The sequence below is a fragment of the Cupressus sempervirens genome, chromosome 7, assembly GCF_028749045.1.
Source record: "Cupressus sempervirens isolate cs-2001-9-10 chromosome 7, ASM2874904v1, whole genome shotgun sequence".
NCBI lineage: Eukaryota > Viridiplantae > Streptophyta > Pinopsida > Cupressales > Cupressaceae > Cupressus > Cupressus sempervirens.
In genome coordinates this window covers 72,965,061-72,985,546 of record NC_143124.1, presented here as the reverse complement: position 1 = coordinate 72,985,546, position 20,486 = coordinate 72,965,061, and the positions used below count along the sequence as shown (strand labels likewise).

General features: G+C 35.3%; 1 protein-coding gene across 1 annotated transcript; it reads left to right on the top strand.

Annotated features, from left to right (window-relative positions):
- Positions 1–12,303: 12,303 nt before the first annotated feature.
- LOC149545556 (TMV resistance protein N-like) lies at positions 12,304–17,469 on the top strand. The gene is made up of 5 exons (XM_089793801.1): positions 12,304–12,845; positions 12,958–14,104; positions 14,232–14,507; positions 14,748–16,826; positions 16,993–17,469. Exons 1-5 carry the CDS (start codon positions 12,304–12,306, stop codon positions 17,467–17,469), a joined length of 4,521 nt encoding a protein of 1,506 aa, XP_089649927.1.
- The last annotated feature ends 3,017 nt before the right edge of the window (positions 17,470–20,486 follow it).

Here is a 20,486-nt window from a genome sequence, read left to right as displayed (position 1 = left end):
GCCAACCTTGCTTGGTAGGCACTAACTTAGAAACAATTTTCTTGTGTTAACCAAGTGAGCTTGGTTAACACTACTTCCATCCAATATTTCCTTCATTAACCAAGTGAGCTCAATTAACACTCATCTTCTGGAGACTTTCCTTTGATGCTCGAGTGAACTCGGTAGATGTTTTCTTCTAAACTAGACAAACTTTGGAATGTTCTGTAGCCAAAGAAAACTATCTTCAATACCCGAGTGAGCTCGACATACACTGACTGATAATGATATGACATTTTGTGTAACATCAAAGATAATACACAATTAATCAATTGTTTTAACACTATAGTCATATGCATTAATTGGATTTTAAATTTGTATATCATAAGTAACAAAACTAATTTAATGGAAAACACATTAACTTACCGACAAAAAATATTAGAAACATATCTTAAGTCACAACAGCTAGTTAAAAAAGAAATGTTAATATTAGTAGTGTCATTTGTTGGACTGAGGGCAAGCACAAGAAAAGCGATTGAAGAAACATGAATACAATCAACAATGGACCTCTGGAATTCAAAAGAGAGATTATATATACCTATTAGAAAAATTTATTCATGCTAAATGAAGCTCTCAAGGGGCTTGGGGCATAGAACTATGTCTCCATAATACATCCCCATAATATGCTGAAGTTATATAAGTTTTAATTTTTAATGGGTGATGGACCATTTATAATAATAAAAAATGATTTCTTAAAATCTATTTTATGAAAATGGGCTCTTGGAAATCCACTACTAGCGATATATGAGTTGATAAAATTGATTTGAAACTTATTTGCTTACAAGAAAGCTCTGTCAAAGCATTTCCCTCCTTAGCCCATTTCCTCCTGTTTAAGCCTATCTCCACTTCTTCTATTTTCAAACTCCTTAACTTCCATTTAGAGCCATATATTCCTATAGAGAAAGTAATACAATGCGGTGAAAGTATTCTTTAGGGTTTGATGTTTTAAACACTATCAAAATGGTTATACTTCTACATGTTCTCCTACAAATGATGCAGTGACCAGGGTGTATGAAAATAATGGTAGGGTACAGCTTGTTTTAGTCCATTGTTCTTTTGGTGAGTACATCATCCTTCTAAAAGGTGTGTAACTTAGGAAATATAGAATGAGTCACATTTTTTTCAATCTAATCGCTATATAATTGATCACATTTTTTCCTTTAAATTAAGTGTTAATTGATGGATGAGACATATTATTTTAAGTCATTGTAAAAAGTGAAATTCTTCAGTGAAAGTGTCCTTTTTGTAAGACATGAAATTCAAATTAAGGTGTTTTTTTTCTAAATTATGATACCTACATAATGGGTGAGAGAGGCATTTACACTCTTAACCTAGAAGATGAAATCTTAATTGAGAATAATCAACTAGAGCAAGCTTGGAAAATTCTTTTGAAAGATTCTTATTATTTTTGCATCAAATTTACAATGACATCTACATATTGGGCTACTTTGCATTGATTGCAAAGGTCAGAATCATTAGCCTTTACTTCCATTATCCATGTCACTTTCATTGGAATTCTCTCTACATAATGCCATGCGAATCACATGAGAAACATAATGTTTTTCTCCATGCTTGGGAATACTCAGTCAGAAATGGCCTAATATTGAGTTGAGAGTGTGGGATTCCTAGGAGTATAGGCATTTCAAAGACTACCTACAAGGGCATCCCTATATACTACAACATAATGAATCTGTAGTTGATGGTTGATTCCCTAGTTCTTCAAGTAGGGTAGGGAACTAACATAATCAATAACAAACTTTACAAGTAGAAAATTAGAGAACCATAAACCATTTCAACCAAAACAATATACATTCTGTAAATAAGGAAATATAGTAAATTAGAGAAATGGACAAGCATGCTCGTAAGGTGGAAGCTTCATTTGATGTTGGTAAGAAGGCAGAGGATGATATTGTTCAATTTGATGGATTTGAAGATGTTAAGGAAAATAAAAAAATCTTGTATGGTTTAATAGTAGCTTGCCTTAGAACATTGAATTGGATTTCTCCTCAAATCTGGGAAAAGTGAAAATTAATCTTTTAATTTACTGATAGATAACCATAACCATACTGCAATACCTACATTAGAACATCTGAACAAAAAAATTAAAAACTCATATTAAAACATTGAGTCAAGATTCTAATGAAATATATGTAGAGAAAGATATAAAATCTTAGAGAATCCTATATATTGACATTTAGAGTGAGGAGTATATATTGACATTGACAATGAAGAGTATATGGATGAGAAAACTAAACACATTAAGAAGCCTAATCAAGCTCAGGAGAAAGAAGGCTTTCTCATCTTCTCAACAAAGACAAAAAAGAAGAGTAGGTTTTGGAGTAGAGTCTATATGGAGAGGATGGGTATATCGAGAACATAGATGATGATAATTAGGTTGAAGATATTATGGAAGATGAGATGGAAAGAGCAATGAAGATAATTCTAAAGTTAAATGAGTTGTAAATATGGTGTGTGATTCCTAAATGCATATTAAAAATGATCCTAAAGAGAGCATAATAGTTTCCCTTATTATGCATGGAAAAATTAACTCTCCTAACCTCCAAAGTTAGATATGGACCTTTGAAAGAAAATCTTTCCGTGTAAGGCTCTTCTACTAAGTCAGTGAGTGATAAAGTTCAACTTAGTTGTCTTACAGATTAAATCAAGGATGTTCTAAATTAAATTAGCATTTGGAAGAGAATGTAGTACAATTAAAAAACATAGAGTGAATGTAGTGAAGTAAAAGAACAGAGTATAAAATAGGGCATATCATAGAGGATACAATAGAGATGTGAATTGAAGTACAATGTTGTAGCAACACCTTTTATTAATATGTTTGATACAGATTACAAGTATTAGGTAGATACAAATGCTATTCTCATTTATCTACTCTCCTAAAGCTCCTCTACTTTGTAGGTAGTTTAGTAACTTTGAGTGCAAGCCAAATTTTACATCAGATTGGAGGTGACAAAGATACTTCTTGTAATATCCTGATAGATAGTTGTAAAAAACTTGACAAATGAAGCTGAGTTGAGTAAAGTTACTAGTCACTAGTGCTAACTTGGATAAATTTTCCCTAAGGTCTTTGAGAAGTTAAGTATTACCTCCTTTGGAAGTGATGTCAAAAATGTGTGCAGAAGATTGAATAATGTGATAGTACAATTTGATGGGCAAACTTAAGAGACTTCCAAAAAAGACTTATTTGATAGCTCATATAAGAACAAATCGATTAAATGTGGACATTGAGAACATAATATAAATCAATTGGAAAATATACTGATTTGAATTTTTTTCATAAAGAATTTGTGATTTTGATGGCATCTTTATTTATGGGGTTATGAATTCCATGTTATGTAGAGAGGAAAATTACTCACTTTTCAATGCTCGATGACATGTTTGGAAAAGTTCTTCATTTAATCACATTTGGAAAGAAAATAAGCAGTTGACCTATTTTGTTAAAAGAATGGTGATGACTTTCACTAGTAAGCTCATTTTTCTTGCATTTGATATTGTCTTACTCATTTGTAAAATTGTGAGCAAAATATTCTCATTATGTAATGACAAAATTGAGCTATATGTACATGTTGGATGACCTCTAGGCTTCATGGTGTATAAAGAGTTATGCTTTCAATTTTGATCCCTATTTTTTGAAATTTAACATGAACTTCTTCAAAAGTGTAATTTTCTACCCTACTTTTCTCTTAATTGAGCTCATTTGTTTGTAACAGATCTATGGACCATTATTTGTGGAGAGTCAAATTCTATAGGCTGTGGCAAGACTTGCCGCTTATCGCCATCTTTCAACACTCAATTTCTAGGCACCCTCCAATTGCCTTCATACGGCAAAAATATTTTAATCTCACTCACACATTTGGTCTTCTTGCTAACTTTTGGAACTATTTTAGGTCTCAAATGGTCTAGGTAGACAAGTGTTCTCAAAATTGTGAGGCCTTAGACACAATTCCAAAAATCCATTGTAACATCTAATTTCCTTTTGGGTCTAGTAAATTTGGTATTTCAAGTTGAGATTTTGTACAATAAAATATGGAATTTGACTTCTATAACTGCCTTGCACAAGTTGCTTGTCTTCTTAGTGCAAGGTTTACCATGGCTTATGCTTGCTTTTTTTGTAACCCTTCGCTACACACACACTGTTACAAAGTTTCTTTGTATTTGGTGGATAATCAATTTTTTGCTAGAAACATTGGAATTTGTTTCTGCTGGGATCAATTTTATCAATATTTGTAGCTGATGGGTGATGCCCTAGTTTTAACAAACTTTACTGCTAGAAAATTAGAGAACTATTGAGAATTGTGTCTCAACCTTGCAAGCTTTTTCTAGAAAACTCTAAATTTTATTTTAGAAAATTCTAGAATTTGTTTGTGGTAGTTTTCCACATGTTTATGAGTTGGAAAAGGTGTATGAATTGTTAAAAATGTGTCTAGTCTCTACAACAATGTAGAAGGGCTATTTTTAGAGTGTAAACAACTCATTATATGACTTTTATGGGTGTCTAAACTAGAGGACAAAATTATGGATGAAAATGGTATTCTTGGAGTTACAAATCACAAGTGGGTAACATGTGACATGGTTGTTTTGCCCATGGTTTTGTAAAACCGCAAATGGTTTCCAAGTGGAAAATCACTATAAAAGGAGGGCTTGGGGAGGTCTTTGAATCATTGAGTTTAGTTTGCAAGACTAGTGCTAGAAGGAGTCTCTCTAAGTTTGGGTCTGAGTTTGAGTTGTGGTGATGCGCTCCTATAAGAACTTGCATTGCAAGTGTGTTGTAATCTTCCAGATTTGAGAATGCATTGTGCAGATTTTGGAGGGTGGGGTTTTTCTCCTGGAAGGGTTTCCCCACGGTAACCATTGTGTTATGTGTTCATTGTTATTTTGATTATATTGTTCTGCATTTTGAGATCTATGCAATAATTAGTTGAATTTTCATAATCATGCTCTCAAGATTAATGTAGGAAACGATTCCATGCACCTTAGCTTCCTAATAGGTGGTATTAAAGCCTAGCCAATTTTGGTTGTATTTGTTGTGTATAGGGTTTTTTGAGCTAATCAAGGTTTGAGTGGGAGCTAGTGCAGAGGTTTTTATCTTTATATTGCAAGATTACAAAGATGGCAAGCACATTAGGGAGGATTGATGTAGAAAATTTTTATGGCACAAACTTTGAGATGTGGAAGCTGAAGATGGAAGATCTATTGATTGATGAAGATCTATGGGATGGAGTCGATGAAAAGAAGCTGAGGCCCACAAATCCAACTTCAGTCGCAGAGTATGATGTGGGAGACAGAAAAGCTAAAGGTCTCATCATATTTTGTCTTATAGTCTCGATTATGGTTAATGTCCATGAAGAACCTACCATGAAGAAGCTTTGGAAGAAGTTAAGTGAGATCTATCAAGTGAAATCACTTGTTAACAATATTTTCTTGAGGAAGAAGTTGTATTCCTTGAGAATGGAAGAAGGTGGACAGATTTGTGCGCATCTTGAAAGTTTTAATATGTTGGTGACTCAATTGACCTCAATTGGACTATCGATGGATGAAGAAGAAAGGTGCCAAATATTGCTATGTTCATTGCTAGACTCATGGGACAACCTTGTCATGGCCACAGGGAGCACTTCAGTCATCTTGAAGATGGAAGACATTGTTGATTCTCTACTTTCTAAGGAGATAAGAAGAAAGGTCTCTTTGAATGCCAAAAAGGCTTTGAGTGTTCAAGGAAGACCAAAGGAAAGAGGCAAGAATGAGAAGTAGCATGGCCATTCTAAGTCCAAGAATAAGGGGAGATCGAAATCTCCTGGTAAGTCCAAGGCAATATGCTAGAATTGTGGCAAATCTGGACACTTCTGAAAGGACTGCAAAGAGGAAAAGAAAAAGAAGAAGAAGCAAGATTCTGATTTTGAGTTTGAGAAGGAAGATGAAGATGTTTTCATCACATCCTTAGCCACTCATACAAGTGACAATGCATGGTTGATGGACTTAGGTGCATATGTTCAAATGACTCCTAATAGAAATTGGTTTGTAAATATGAAAAGTTTGATGGTGGTAAGGTGTATTTGGGTGATAACTTAGTTCTTGATATTGTTGGTTATGGAAGTATTCATGTGAAATTTTTTGATGGTAGAATTAGAAGATTTAATGATGTCTCGCATATCTTGGGACTAGCAAGGAATTTGTTGTCTATTAGTAAACTAATAGATGCAGGTGTGCATGCACAATTTTCTAAAGTAGGTGTGAAAATGGTGAGAGGTCCTATGGTAACAGAAAGAGGAAGTAGATTGGGTACATTTTACCAGCTTGATGCATGCACGGTTGAGTGCAATAGTACTTTTGAAAAGATTGTGAAGAGGACTACTTTGTTGGAGAATGAGAGGGTTTCTTTTTCAACAGATAGTTGTGGTTTTTGGGTACCCAAGGCTGCTCTATTTACTGAATCAAAGTTACCTACAGAGAAGACTATGTTATGGCATCAGAGACTTGGCCACATAGGTGAGAAAGGTCTATGAACCTTAAAGGACAAAAACCTTGTCGATGGGTTGAATGATTGCAATCTTGAGTTTGATTTTTGTGAGCATTATATCTATGGTAAACAAAACCGCATTTAGTTTTACCCAAGTTCTAATAAGTCCTCATGTATTTTGGATCTAATCCATTGAGACATATTCGGTCTAGTTGAGGTTCCTTCTATTCGTAGATCAATTTATTATGTTTCTTTCATTGATGATTTCAATAGAAGAACATGGGTTTATTTTCTTAGAAGTAAAGCTAAAGTTTTCAGTCGTTTCAAAGAATTTAAAGTAATGGTTGAATTGTAGACTAGAAAGAATATAAAGTGTTTGAGAACTAATAATAGCAGTGAATATTGCTCCAATGATTTTGACACATTTTGTAAAGATTGTGGTATTAAAAGAGAGAAGATAACTCTGTATTCTCCACAGCAAAATGGAGTTGCAAAAATAATGAATAGGACCTTGATGGAGAAGGCTAGGAGTATATTGAGTGGAGTTAGACTATAACAAAATTATTAGACCAAAGCTATAGCCACTACCTACTACCTGATAAACATGTCTCCTACATCAGCTCTTGTTGACAAGACACCAATGGAAGCATGGTTAGGCCACAAGCCTTCACTTAGAAAACTAAGAGTTTTTAGTTGTGAGGCATATGCTCATGTGCCAATGGAGAAGCAGACAAAAATGGACAACAAAACTATCAAATGTATCTTAGTCAGATATAGTTATGGTGTGAAAGGATACAAGCTTTGGGATCCTATTACACAAAAGGTATTTTATTCTAGAAGTGTTATTTTTACATAAATTGAGCCTTCTTTTGTTACAGTGCAGCTAAGGAAAATAAAAGAAAAGAAAGATATGATTCAACATTCTACTACACCTGAGAAAGTTGAATCGAGGCCCTTAGAAAGACAAGTTGTTGAAGAGAGCTCTACGAGTTCTAAATAATCAGAGGAAGAGGGAGAACCTGATCATGAACTTGAACTAGATCTTGTTCGAAGGTCTAGTAGACAAAGGAAAGCACCTAAAAGATATGGATATTCTCCTGATGATTGGAGGTGTATATTTTCTTTGAATGTTAATATTAAAGAACTGAAATCTATAGAAGAGGCTCTTGGTATGAATGATTTAGAGTCCTAAAAAATTTCCATGGAAGAAGAGATGGAAGCTCTTAAGAGGAATGACACATGGGACCTTGTACCATTTCCTAAAGAACGTACGCCTATTGGTTGTAAATGGGTGTTCAAAAGGAAGATGGGTTCAGATGGAAGCATTGAGAAGTATAAAGCACATTTGTTTGCAAAAGGTTACTCCTAGGTTGCAGGAATTGATTATAGTGAAAAAAATTTCCCCTGTAGCAAAAATGACATCCATTCGATTTTTACTTTCTATTGTAATAGCTTATGATCTAGAAGTTGAGAAGATGGATGTGAAGATAGCTTTCCTTCATGGAGATTTGGAGGAAGAAATTTATATGACACAGCCAGAGCACTTTGTGTTGAAAGGTAAAAGTCATTTGGTCTATAAATTGAAAAAATATATGTATGGTTTAAAACAAAGTCCTAGGATGTGGTACTAGAAGTTTGATACATTTGTATTGAGTTCAGGATTTGTGCAATTCAAATCTGATCATTTTATATACTACAAGTCTGATGGTGATTATTTCTTGGTTATTACCTTATATGTTGATGACATGTTGTTTATTGGAAAAGGAAAAGGTTTGACTACCAAATTAAAATCTCAGCTCTTAGCAAAGTTTGAAATGAACTATCTTGGTGTAGCAAGGTACATTCTAGGAATGGAGATTATAAGAGACAGACAAAATAGAAATCTTTGGCTAGACCAGAATAAGTATGTTGGTAATATTCGAAGAAGATTCAATATGTAGGATTCCCGACCATTGAGTATTCCTATTACTATGGGAACAAAGCTTTCTAGCTCACAGTGTCCTTCATCCTCATTGGAGATGGAAGAGATGAGTGGAGTACTATATCAAAGTGTGTTGGAAGTTTGATGTATGTTATGGTTTGTACAAGACTAGACATTGCCCAAGCAATGGGGGTACTTTCTTGTTATATGTCTAATCCAGGAAGAGCACATTGGGATGTAGTAAAAAGAGTTTTCAGATACTTGTGAGGTACCTCACAGTACTTGATATGTTTTCATGGAATAGGATATGAGAATTCCTTGGATGTTCAAGGTTGTGTAGATTCAGACTGGGCTGACAATGTTGATAGAAGAAGATCCACCAGTGCATGTGTTTACATTATTTGGTGGTGCAATTAGTTGGATGAGCAAGCGAAAAATTGTGGTTGCTTTGTCCACTATAGAGGCAGAGTACATGATAGCTACTCATGCCTAGGAGGAAGCTATCTGTATTCAGATATAGAGTTCAAACAGGGTGCAGTGACAATTGGAGTGCAATTTGCCTAGTGAAGAACCCAACATTTCATGCCAGGACCAAGCACATTGATGTACAATATCATTTTGTGAGAGATATGGTCGCAGATGACAAGTTGAAGTTGGAAAAGGTAGAGATTTTGGGGAATGTTGTTGATGCATTAACTAAGCCCATGAGCACAAAGAAGTTCATATGGTGTTCGGAGTCTATGGGCCTCTTGGCCCCTAACAATTAAGTCCATGAAATTGTGGATTCCCTGGCTCTTGCAAGGTGTTCAACAAGTGGGAGAATGTTGAGAATTGTGTCTCAACCTTGCAAGCTTTTTCCAGAAAACTCTAATTTTTTTTTTAGAAAATTCTAGAATTTGTTTGTGGTAGTTTTCCACATGTTTATGAGTTGGAAAAGGTGTATGAGTTGTTAAAAATGTATCTAGTCTCTAGAACAATGTAGAAAGTCTTTGATAATGACAAGCTTATCCAATGGGATGAATTAAAGAACAAATTTAACAATCCTAACTCTCATAAGAAGACTTATACTATGATATTCAAAGCTAGTAAGGATATTCCTACTCTTTGCCATGTTGACTCCAGCAGTTTCCTAAAAATTAAATGGCTTGATGGAACCATCATCACCAAGCTTAAAGCGAAAAAATATTTACTTCGTTATCAACCATAATGAGGATATTATCAGTCATGTTAATAATATTTGGTACACTAATCTTGATGGTTCCTCCTGGCAGAAGTTTTTTGACAAGCTATGGAAAAGTTCTATTGATCCCAAAATCAAATGCTTTATATGGCTTCTTATTCTCAACAAGCTTCCTATTAGGAATAATTTCTTTGATGTTAATTATTGCATTATTTGTAGAACCTCAGAAATGAGAAGACACATTTTCTTTGATTGCAACTTTGCTAAAAAGGTTTGGTTGATGTTTGGTATCTCTATCCCTTCTACTTTCAGCACATTTGAAACTATTATTGGTTTTATTATTAATGCTAAAAATGATACTAACATGTTTTGGAACATTCTCTCATCCAACATTTTGTGGAAAATTTGGAAATATAGAAATGAGGAAATGTTTCAAAACACTCCTAGATTGCTTACTAAGTCTTTTCGAAGTCTCACACATTTTAAATTTTTCTCGTAGGTTTAGATCACTATGAAAGTTGATAAGTTCAAAAGACTCCTAAAGGATGGTCATGCTACTTTCTTCGATAATGAGGTGAAGAATGGTTACTTCTGGAGGATGCATTTGGATAACCTTCAAACATTCAATCACATAGTCAATCTTCTCAGCAAGGAAGTAAAAAGGAATCAACAAGGAAATACTGGAGATATGATATACATGTTAAAGAAAATTCATGAGCAGAAAAGCATAGTCTGGATGGAAGGCCCTATGGGTTGGACAACTTGGATTGATACCTATGAGGATGTGCTTCATTAATGGTCGTTGTTCTCTTCTTTTTTGACAGTTTGAGCCTATGTAGACTCGTTTTGTTGGGGTGGGGTTCGGCCTCTTGTTTCTGATACTTTGCGTCTCTCTTTGTATATTGAACTCCTTATTCTTAATATAAAAAAATATTATTAAAAATAAAAATTAACATTTAAATTATGTCTAAAAATTATATTTTTTTCAATATTATACATGATAACTTTAATTAAAAATAAAAACTTCCACTTTAACTATTGAAATAACCATATTGCCTCCTAAATTGAAATTAACATAAACTTTTGTTAATTTTTTTTGAATTAATATTATAATTTTTTATTTTATGAATTTTATTTTTTTATTAAAAAAACTATTTTATAAAATATCTAAACATATATCAATAGATAGGATTTGATAAATACATGAATGTAGTTTTTCAATAATAAAAATATAAAATAGTCATAAATATTATATAAATGAAATAAATAATTAATCAAAATTTAACGCTTTCATATTAGTAATAATACTTGCAATTCAAAATATAAAATATAATATAATATTTTATTAAATTCATAACTTTTTGTCAACTAACAATAAATCATTCATTTAAAACACATAAGTTGAGCAACAAATAAATGGCTAAAAGGGCAAGGAATTTCTAGGTGTAAATTATTTAATACTTAAATTTTTTTTTCATTTTTCTTACATTTTATATCATATAATGAAAGAATTACATTCAAATAAAAGTATATTTATACATCTTATTTTTTTTTAAATATGAAATCATTAACCAATTTTTATTTTCTTGAAATAAAAAAATCATATATAAAAATTTATACAAAATTTTACCAATTGAATACATAAATCCGAATATTATTTTATTTTAAAAATATAATATAAAAAAGTTGAATGAAGTACATAAAAAAACTTATGATATCAGTTGTGATGACAGGAGTCGATACATCGTCCGGTAGGGCAGGATTTTTCCTGGTTTTCTACGGTGCAAATAAGTTTAAGTTGCACCATAGCCGGTGCCGAACAGAGCTGTAAATGGCAATCCCGAACACTATAGCTTTACCACGGGGACACGTGTTAACTATGATACCGAGATCAAACAATAGGTTAATTGTGAGTCCACACGCGGATATGACGTCCGTATTTGTGAGGAAAGGCAGAAACGGGATTTTGAGCCGAAGCAGTATCTGACGCGTAACTGGTTTAAAATTCATTCCTTTATTTAAAATCTCAATCATTGACTACTTAAACCGGACCCAATTTTATCTGGACTAGCTTATCCTCCATGCACTATATATCATTGACCAGAGTTCAGAAAACTGAAAATACAACAGATTTTTTTCAAAAAGAAATTTGAAATTTGTTTTTCATGATCTACTTATTACGTGATTGAAAACAGCTCTAAATAATGAAAAAATATTACTATATTTCGGCAAATCTGAAGGAAAAATAATAATATGACTTATTTCCGTCCTTAGTACATTTTTTTATAGAACCCAGCGCCATTTTGCTCTTGTCGGCGTACAATTTTTTATGGAACCCAGCGCCATTTTGCTCTTGTCGGCGTCGCCTAACTTTCTAAGCGTTTTTCTCGGTTTTCGTGGTAGTTTCCTGGAATGAACCTTTATGCCTCCAACGTTTACAATTTTTAAATAATCCTCTTGTTCATACTTCGGCCCGATTTCTTCAGCTCTTTCTGGCTTTCTAGGCATGTTCCTTAATTAGCTTAATGGTTTCCAGGAAGGAACGTTTACGCTTCCTTGCTAGTTTCTATGAAGGAATATGTTCGCCTCCTGACATTTACAGTTTCAATAGGATCCCCTATGTTTATGCGTACTCTCTTTTCCGCTAGCTTCCGCTAGGAATTCATAGTTTGCTTTTGTGTTTAGCACTGACCAATGGAATCCTCATCCTCCTCTCACCAAAGGAATCAGGAACGGGATGCTTTTTCTGAAATTGAACCTCACGGTTTGAGGAGGACAATAGACGAGTCTTCAAGATTGTTTGATGTGTTTATCAACCACAGGGGCCCTGATGTTAAAGAAACTCTGGCCCTTCAGCTTTACAATTCTCTTGGGGAGTTGGGAATACAAGCATTTCTTGATTCGAAAGAGAGAGAGCTCGGGGACTCATTTTCTTCGACAATCGAGAATGCCATCCACTCTGCTTCGGCTCATATTGCTATCTTCTCCAAGGGATATGCAGAGTCCGCATGGTGTTTGGCGGAGCTCGTTCTCATGCTGCAGAGCAGAGCTAAGATCATTCCAGTGTTCTACGGAGTGGAGCCTTCTGCTCTTCGCCACATAGAAAATGGAGAGTATGCCAAAGCTTTCACTAGACATGAGGGGAAGAAAAGGCATATCAAGAAGCTTAAAGAGTGGAAGGAAGCCCTTCAAGCAGTTTCATTTATCACCGGCTATAAAATCAGCAGCAATTTCAAGTAAGGTCTCTGTGATTTCATTCATCTAATTTTTTAATGGTTTTGCATGAAACTTATTGATTTTCGACCTCCTAATTTTTGCCTTTTTAAAATATCATTTTCCTTTGTAAAGTACTGGCGACTGCCAAAATATAGTGTCTGCAATCCATAAAGAAATTCGAAGGAAAAGGTCTCTACATGTTGCCAAATTTCCAGTGGGACTTCCGAGGCTTGTGAATGATTTTGAAAGACACTGTCGTGTTCAGAATGTGGAAGATTTTGAAAGGCAGTGCCGGACAAATGAAGACTTTGAAATCGGAAGAGAAAAGGCTCAGATCGTCGGCATTTTTGGCATGGGTGGAGCTGGCAAAACAACTCTCGCTAAAGAGTTGTTCAACCGTAAGCACTCTCAATATAGGCGAGCCTGTTTCCTGTTCGATGTGAGGGAAGCCTGTGTAAATAAAAGTTTCCCTTCTTTACAAATGAGATTCATCAGAGATCTTTTCCAACAAGATCATCTCAATTTTCAATGTGCAGAGGAAGGAAAATCTCATATAGCGGATTGCATTAAAAAGAACAACCAGTTGAGTTTTCTCATTGTTCTAGATGATATTGATCATGTGCAACAGTTGGATGATCTACTCATCTTCGAAATACTCAAGAAATCGGTTGATAGTTTGGTAATAGTCACAAGCCTTGATGTAGGGGTGCTTACAAACACAGGAATTACTATTGCTTATAATCTGCGAGGAATTGATAGATACGAAGCGAGAGAGCTGTTTTGTCGGCACGCCTTCGGCCAAACATATGCGCCTAAGGATTATGAGAATCATGTTAGCTCCTTCCTGGATGTATGTGGAGCCATACCGCTGTCTCTTCAAGTTCTTGGCAGTCATGTTCATGGCACAGATCAGAACTACTGGAAATTAGAACTGAACAAAGTCAGGAAGATACTGCCCCGAGATATATATCGAAGACTCAAAATAAGCTTTGATGCATTGGACTACGAGGAGCAACAAATTTTTATGGACATTGCATGTTTTTTTGTTGACAATTTGAAGAATACTGCCCTCAAAATATGGGAGGCATCGGGATGGAGCGGTCAGCATGCCCTGCAAACACTCAAAAACAAGTTTCTCGTTCAAGAAATAGAAGGAAGTCTGTTTGAGGAAGAAGCAATTTTGAGAATGCATGACCATTTGCGCGACCTGGGCAGAGAAATTGCAAATCGACAGAGTCGTCCATGTCGGTTGTGGCGTCCACAAGATCTTGTGCATCTGGTAATTTTGTTCTTTTTCCGACTCCCTGCTTTATATGAAGTGTTAATATTGCACATTTTCTTAATCAATATTTTACCACTTTTCCCCCTTAATGTAATCAAAATTTGAGCCGCTTGTACGATCGCAGGAATCAACAGGATTCCGAAACATCCTCTCTCAAACAAAAGGCAGATGCTTCCATTCCTTTTTCGAAAGATCGATGAATTGTTGGATTACGTACTTTATAGGGGAGTCAGATGTCTTAGCTGACCCATCAACGTTCTTGTTCTGGCTTGAGCTCAAGCATCAGGGTTTTCGTAATCAGCGTTCGACATGCATTCCATCATGGATTCCCCTTCAAAATTTGCGGTGTTTAAAGATTAGCAATCTATGTCCTAAAACATTGTTCAGCGGCCATACACAGGTATTATTTGCTTAATGAAAATTAAATTTCAATCAATGGTAGTCTGTTTATTACTGCACGCCGTTGAATATAAGATGAAAACATATTAATTTTGAGTCAGGCGTCCACCTGATTAAATTTTGCGCGTAATTAAATTTGATTGGAATCTACTTTTACAAGTATGAATATTTATACAATTGGTAGAAATGTTTGCACCTCTATTTTGTAAGAAATTGTTGGTTTTAACTAATCTACTTTCAGTTTCAGGAGCCTGCGCGATTGAAAGAGCTGCAGATTTATGATACTTCTTTCATACAACTTTCAGATTTATCGCCTATATCAGATAGTCTGGATAAACTTCAAATTGTCAATTGCAATCGTATTTCAGGATTATCTGTTCTTAAGAACCTGGTAGAATTGCAAATTTCTAACTGCTTGGACGTTGAAGAATTAACTCTTGCATCTTTGAACTGCCTGGAAAAAATTGTAGTATACAAATGTTATAGCCTGAAAACCGTCTGGGGAATATCTGATATTCGAAAGCTAGTAGAATTGCACATTTCTGGGTGTCCGAAATTCGAGCAGCTGCGTCTAGTGTGTCTGAACAACTTGAAGTGTATTACATTTGATATTTCTTTCAAGCCAGAATTTTTTGAGTTGGATAATTGCAGAAATTTGAAAACAATATCAGGAAAATTAAACGCCGAAAAGCTTGTAAGCTTCAAGATTAGCGACTGTCCCAATCTGATTCTTGAGCTGTTACTATCTCTTGAAGGTCAAAATAAGCTGGAGACTGTCAAGATTGATGAATATAAACATGAGTTGATTAGTATTGTCAGATGTGGGCTGATGCAGAGCATAACTCTGCCAACAAAATTTATGGAGCTCAGAATAGAAGAATGCAGAGAACTGGAAACAGCAGCAATGATTTTTTATCACACTGATTGTAAGGGGCCGTCAAATTTTGCTCGACTCAGCTGTTTGAAGCGGATTACTATAAAGAATTGTAGCAAGCTGCATACTATACAAGGCATGGATGAGCTAAATGAATTGGAATTTCTCAACTTGTTTGATTGTCCCGATCTTGAAGAGTTGACATGTTGTGGACCTGAAGCATGCGTTGGGAAGATTAGTATTGCCAGATGTGGAAAGATGAAGAGCATAACTTTGCCAACAAAACTTGTGGAACTCGGAATAGAGGAATGCAGAGAGTTGAGAACAGTGAAAGCCGGTAGTGATCATTGTGAACTTTTTGGGCTATGGGAGTTGTCAAGTGTTGCTCGACTGGAATGTTTGAAGCTGATTTCAATTCAGATTTGTGAGAAGCTGCAGACCATAGACGGCATTGGTGAGTTGAATGCACTGGAATATCTAGAATTGTTCGATTGTCCGGAGCTTCAAGACCTGTCATGTTCTGCACTTCAAACACGCCTTAAGAAGATTAGCATTATCAGATGTCGGAAGCTGCAGAGAATATATCTGCCGAAGGCACTTGTCGAACTCACAATAGAAGGTTGTAGCGAACTGAAAATAGTGACAACGGCTTGTGATCACAGCGATTTTCTTGGGCTGCATGAGTTGTCAAGTGGTCCCCGATTAAACTGCTTGGAACGGATTAGAATTCACAATTGTGACAAGTTGCAGACAATACACGACATTCATGAGTCTGTTTCTTTGGAAAGTCTTCAGTTACTCAATTGTTCCGAGCTTGAAGAGCTGACATGTTCTGCACTTCAAACCTGCCTTGAGAATATTAACATTTTCAGATGTGGGAAGATGCAGAACATAATTTTGCCAACAACACTTGTGGATCTCAGTATAGCAGATTGCAGAGAGCTAAGAACTGTGTCAGTGATTTGTAATCATAGTGAATGTCTGGAGCTTCCAGTGTTTTTTAGTGATGGCGAGATGAGCCGTCTGAAGTGGATTACAATTCAGACCTGTGACAAGCTGCAGAGCATACAGGGCATTGAGGAGCTGGATGCACTAGAAAGTCTTCAATTGATCAATTGTCCAGAGCTGGAAGAGCTATCATGTTCCGTGTTTCAAAGATGCCTTGAGAAAATTTGCATTGTCAGATGTGGGAAGCTGCAGAACATAGCTCTGCCGCCAAATCTTGTGGAACTTATTATAGAAGGTTGCAGAGAATTGAAAACAGTGACAGTGATTTGTGATCACAATGGAACTGGTGCTCGACCGACCTGTCTGCGGTGGATTACAGTCAGAACCTGTGACAAGTTGCAGTCCATAAAAGGCATTGATCAGGTACATCCATTGGAAAGTATGCAACTTTTATATTGCCGCAATACTGCAATCCGGAATTCCATTCCCTTTTTAGAGGTACTCCTTCGAAGACACCTTTCAACTTTCAACCATATTTCTTTATTCGAAAGGAAGAGCGAGAGAGTAAAATTTTTCTGGTTCCTTGATTTTCATAAATAGTTTATGAGATTGTTGGAAAATTTAAAAATGAAGTTCTGCCCTCTGGTTTTTTTGGGAATCGCAGAGCGTGTCATCAGAGTTCCTCGTTGTGTCTGGAAGAGCGGTACATGGAGCGCTTTCAATTTTGAATCCAATTTCTTTTTCAGGGGCAGGTGTGGTAATTTCAGAAAGTTTTATTGACACAACTTCAGAAATCGGTACGGGCATAAGACGTGGACAGCCAAAACGGATGTCAGGATTGAGCGCTGTTATCTTTTGCTATGAAGTTGCGGTTCAAGGTGGCCCGCTACTCGAGACAATAAATCAATCCTTCGTAAATTATTCTTGGTGGAATAGACTGGAGGAAGGAGAATGGGTGATTACTATTGTCATTTCCGACCAACATAAAATAAGGCCGCAAAATCATCGACGCCAACTAGAGGATGTTCTTGTGAAGAATAAAATATTGAAGCAGGCGTGTAAGGTGGTCGTAAGGAGTAACACATTGTGGGAAACTCGGAAGGTATTGCGGGCAATTATTGATAGGCTGTACCAGAATTAATTAGTCCCTACTTAATGTTCCCAGTTGCTCTATTTAATTGATTATTTTGTATGACCAACATTATTCCATGTCTAAAGTCTGTTCTAAAGTTTTGAAGAAATATTTATTTATAAATTAGTTTCAAATCAATAATTACTTCTTCTTTTTTTCCATTGGTCGGTTCTAATTTTGTTGAGTTAAAAAATATCAACACAAAAATATGTGAAAGAGCTCAAAAGTTTTAGAAACTCTGTAGTATTCTTCAAATTGTCTAACATAACAATAACTGGTAAGCCTTAAGCTCTCTAGAATGGAGCTCCCAGGGAATTTCTCCAATAGGTTGAAGTTCTTTGGGATTATAAGAAACTTGGATCTCACTGACAATAGTCTTTCTGGTCCAATTCTAAAAATCTCTACAAATGACTTTATTTTCTTGTGCAAATTGATCTTTAAGCAAACTAGTTTAGTGGGCCTATATTGACATGGTTGGAGTGGCTTAACCACATCAATTTTGAAAACAATATGCTTCCTGGTGGCAAGTTCAATGAATTCGGTGGTTGTCGTTGTGTTTTTACTCCTTCCTATTTCTTCTTTGAACCCTCCTATGGTGAATTCTATTTCCTTAAATATAAGAAAAGACTGCTAAGCCCTCATCATGTGCATCCTTAAGTTTCAAACGATTGCAACAGTAGAAAAAAAATAGCTGATGCTACCACAAGCATTGAGGCACAGATAATTGGGATTATCCTGATCACCAAACATTGCTCTACTTTGCCCCTTTTCTTGCTCTCCTCATTTGGAAGGAGAGGAAGATTTATTCATCTTGAGCAATGAGGATTTGATGCTAACATCTAACGTTTGAAGAATTCAAGTAATTTTCTCACACTATATTTTTTTTAAAGCAAAGGTGGCAGAGGCACTGCACACACACACACACACACACACCCCAGATTCAAGGGCTCATTAGGGAAAAAATCTGAAAAGAAAACCCCAATTCATAGCTAGTACAAAAGAGCACATATCAATACCAATTACATTTACATTGACAAAAAGATTCCTAGGCAACAACACAAAGCTCTTTATCTGTATCAATTATGTGTGCTAAATTTGGAAAATCTTTCACATTGATACTTAGTCTTGAGGAATCAAGATCAATGCCATCAAACCCCTATTTTGCTAAAAGACTAGCAACCGAATTGCTTTCTCTGTAGGTATGTGAAATGAGGCATGAATTGAACAAGTCAATTAAATACCAGATTTTAAACATGATATATTTGATTCTCTAGTTAAGGATTTGTCTCTTGATGCAAGCATTAATGATGAGAGTGGAATCACCTTCAATATGAATCACTTTTAATTCCAAGTTCTTGGCCAAAACCAAACCATAAAGTAATCCAAGTGCCTCTACTGTATTGTTCGTGCTTGAGGGCAAATAGAGACATTTGAATACAAGAACTTCACCCAAATGATTTCATAAACACATGCCACAACCAAATTTTTTAGGATTTCCTTTCGAAGAACCATCAAAGTTCATTTTGATGTAGCCATTTGTCGAAGGTAGCCACTTGATTTGAGATCTGTTGACATGGTTGTTTGGAAGAGAGGAGGCCGTGAATGGAGGGATTGAAACGTGATTCCATCTTTTAAGGATGAAGTTATCCCATCAGGTGAAGTTATAATTACCTATCTTATCTTTGACACATGCATTGACCACTTCCAAAATTGACTTTTCTAACCCCTTAAGGACCAAATCTAATGAATATTCACATTTATAAATATTTGTTTGTTGCGTTCCCACCAAATTGCCCAGATGACAAGTGCAGGGGAACATTTCCATATGCAAGCAAAGTAGGATTTAGAAAAGAGGATCGGCCAAGATTGGAATGATTCCCACAAGGTGTATGGTAGGGGCATCAAAAGGTTAAGTTTTTGCATGACAAAGTTCCAACATTGTTGGGCAAAAGAATATTGAATAAATAAATGGTCTACATTTTCCACATATTCACTGCATAAGACACATTGAAAAGGTTGCGATATGTTATGTTTCTGGAGCTTGTCACTAGTTAAAATTCTTTTCCAAAGTGCAAGCCAAGAAAAGCAACCTACTTTAGGCAAAACTACATTGTTCTAGCAAAAAGCAAGTGCCTGTTGTTTTGTTTCATGCTACTCCACCAATTTTAAAGCTTGATAGCCAGCTTTAATAGAGCATTCACCGTTTGGTGAGGGAGCCCAAATCAGAACATCATGTTCATTGTTCAAGAATATCTTTCTTTCTATCATGCTTTTGAACAAATGTTGTTTGTGACTGTAAGAAATTGTTAAAATAAAGGGATCTTTCCAAAGGACTTTACTAGAAAATCTTTCAACAAGCAACACATAGTCTATCAAATATTCACCCCAGTTGTCTTTGATTATGTAAATAACATCTCTCAAATCATTATCAAGAGATAATGGAAGCAAACCATGTTAGGAATCCTCCCAAAATTTCACTGATTCTCAATTGTGCACCTCCTAGGAGACAAAGTTTGTAATGATGTCCCTAGAAGATATCAGAAAGTTCCACATGGCTAAAGCATTTGGGGAACTAGCAAAAATTATAATTCGATTAGAATCCAAAGAGTCTAAATATTTTCCTTGCATAATCTTACACCATTTATTTTCGGGTTTTGTAAACATCCTCCATACAAACTTGGCACCAAAAGCAATGTTTCTCTTGCTCATGTTGTGCAATCCAATTCCACCATTGTCATTTTCATAAATTATTTCCTTTAATGAGATCAAAGGGACTTTTTTTTCTCATCAGACATGTTGCTATTCCAAATAAAATTCCTTATAATTTTTTTAATCTATCTAATAATACTAGCTGGGGCTTTTAGGATAGACATAGTATAGTTTGGAATAGAAGCTAAGATAGATTTGACTAGCAAAATTTTCACGAATAGAGAAAGTCATTGATATTTCTAATTATAAATCTTACTCTTGATCTTGTTTACAATTGATTTCTAGAAAATAGCCTTATTATTACCAACAAATAAAGG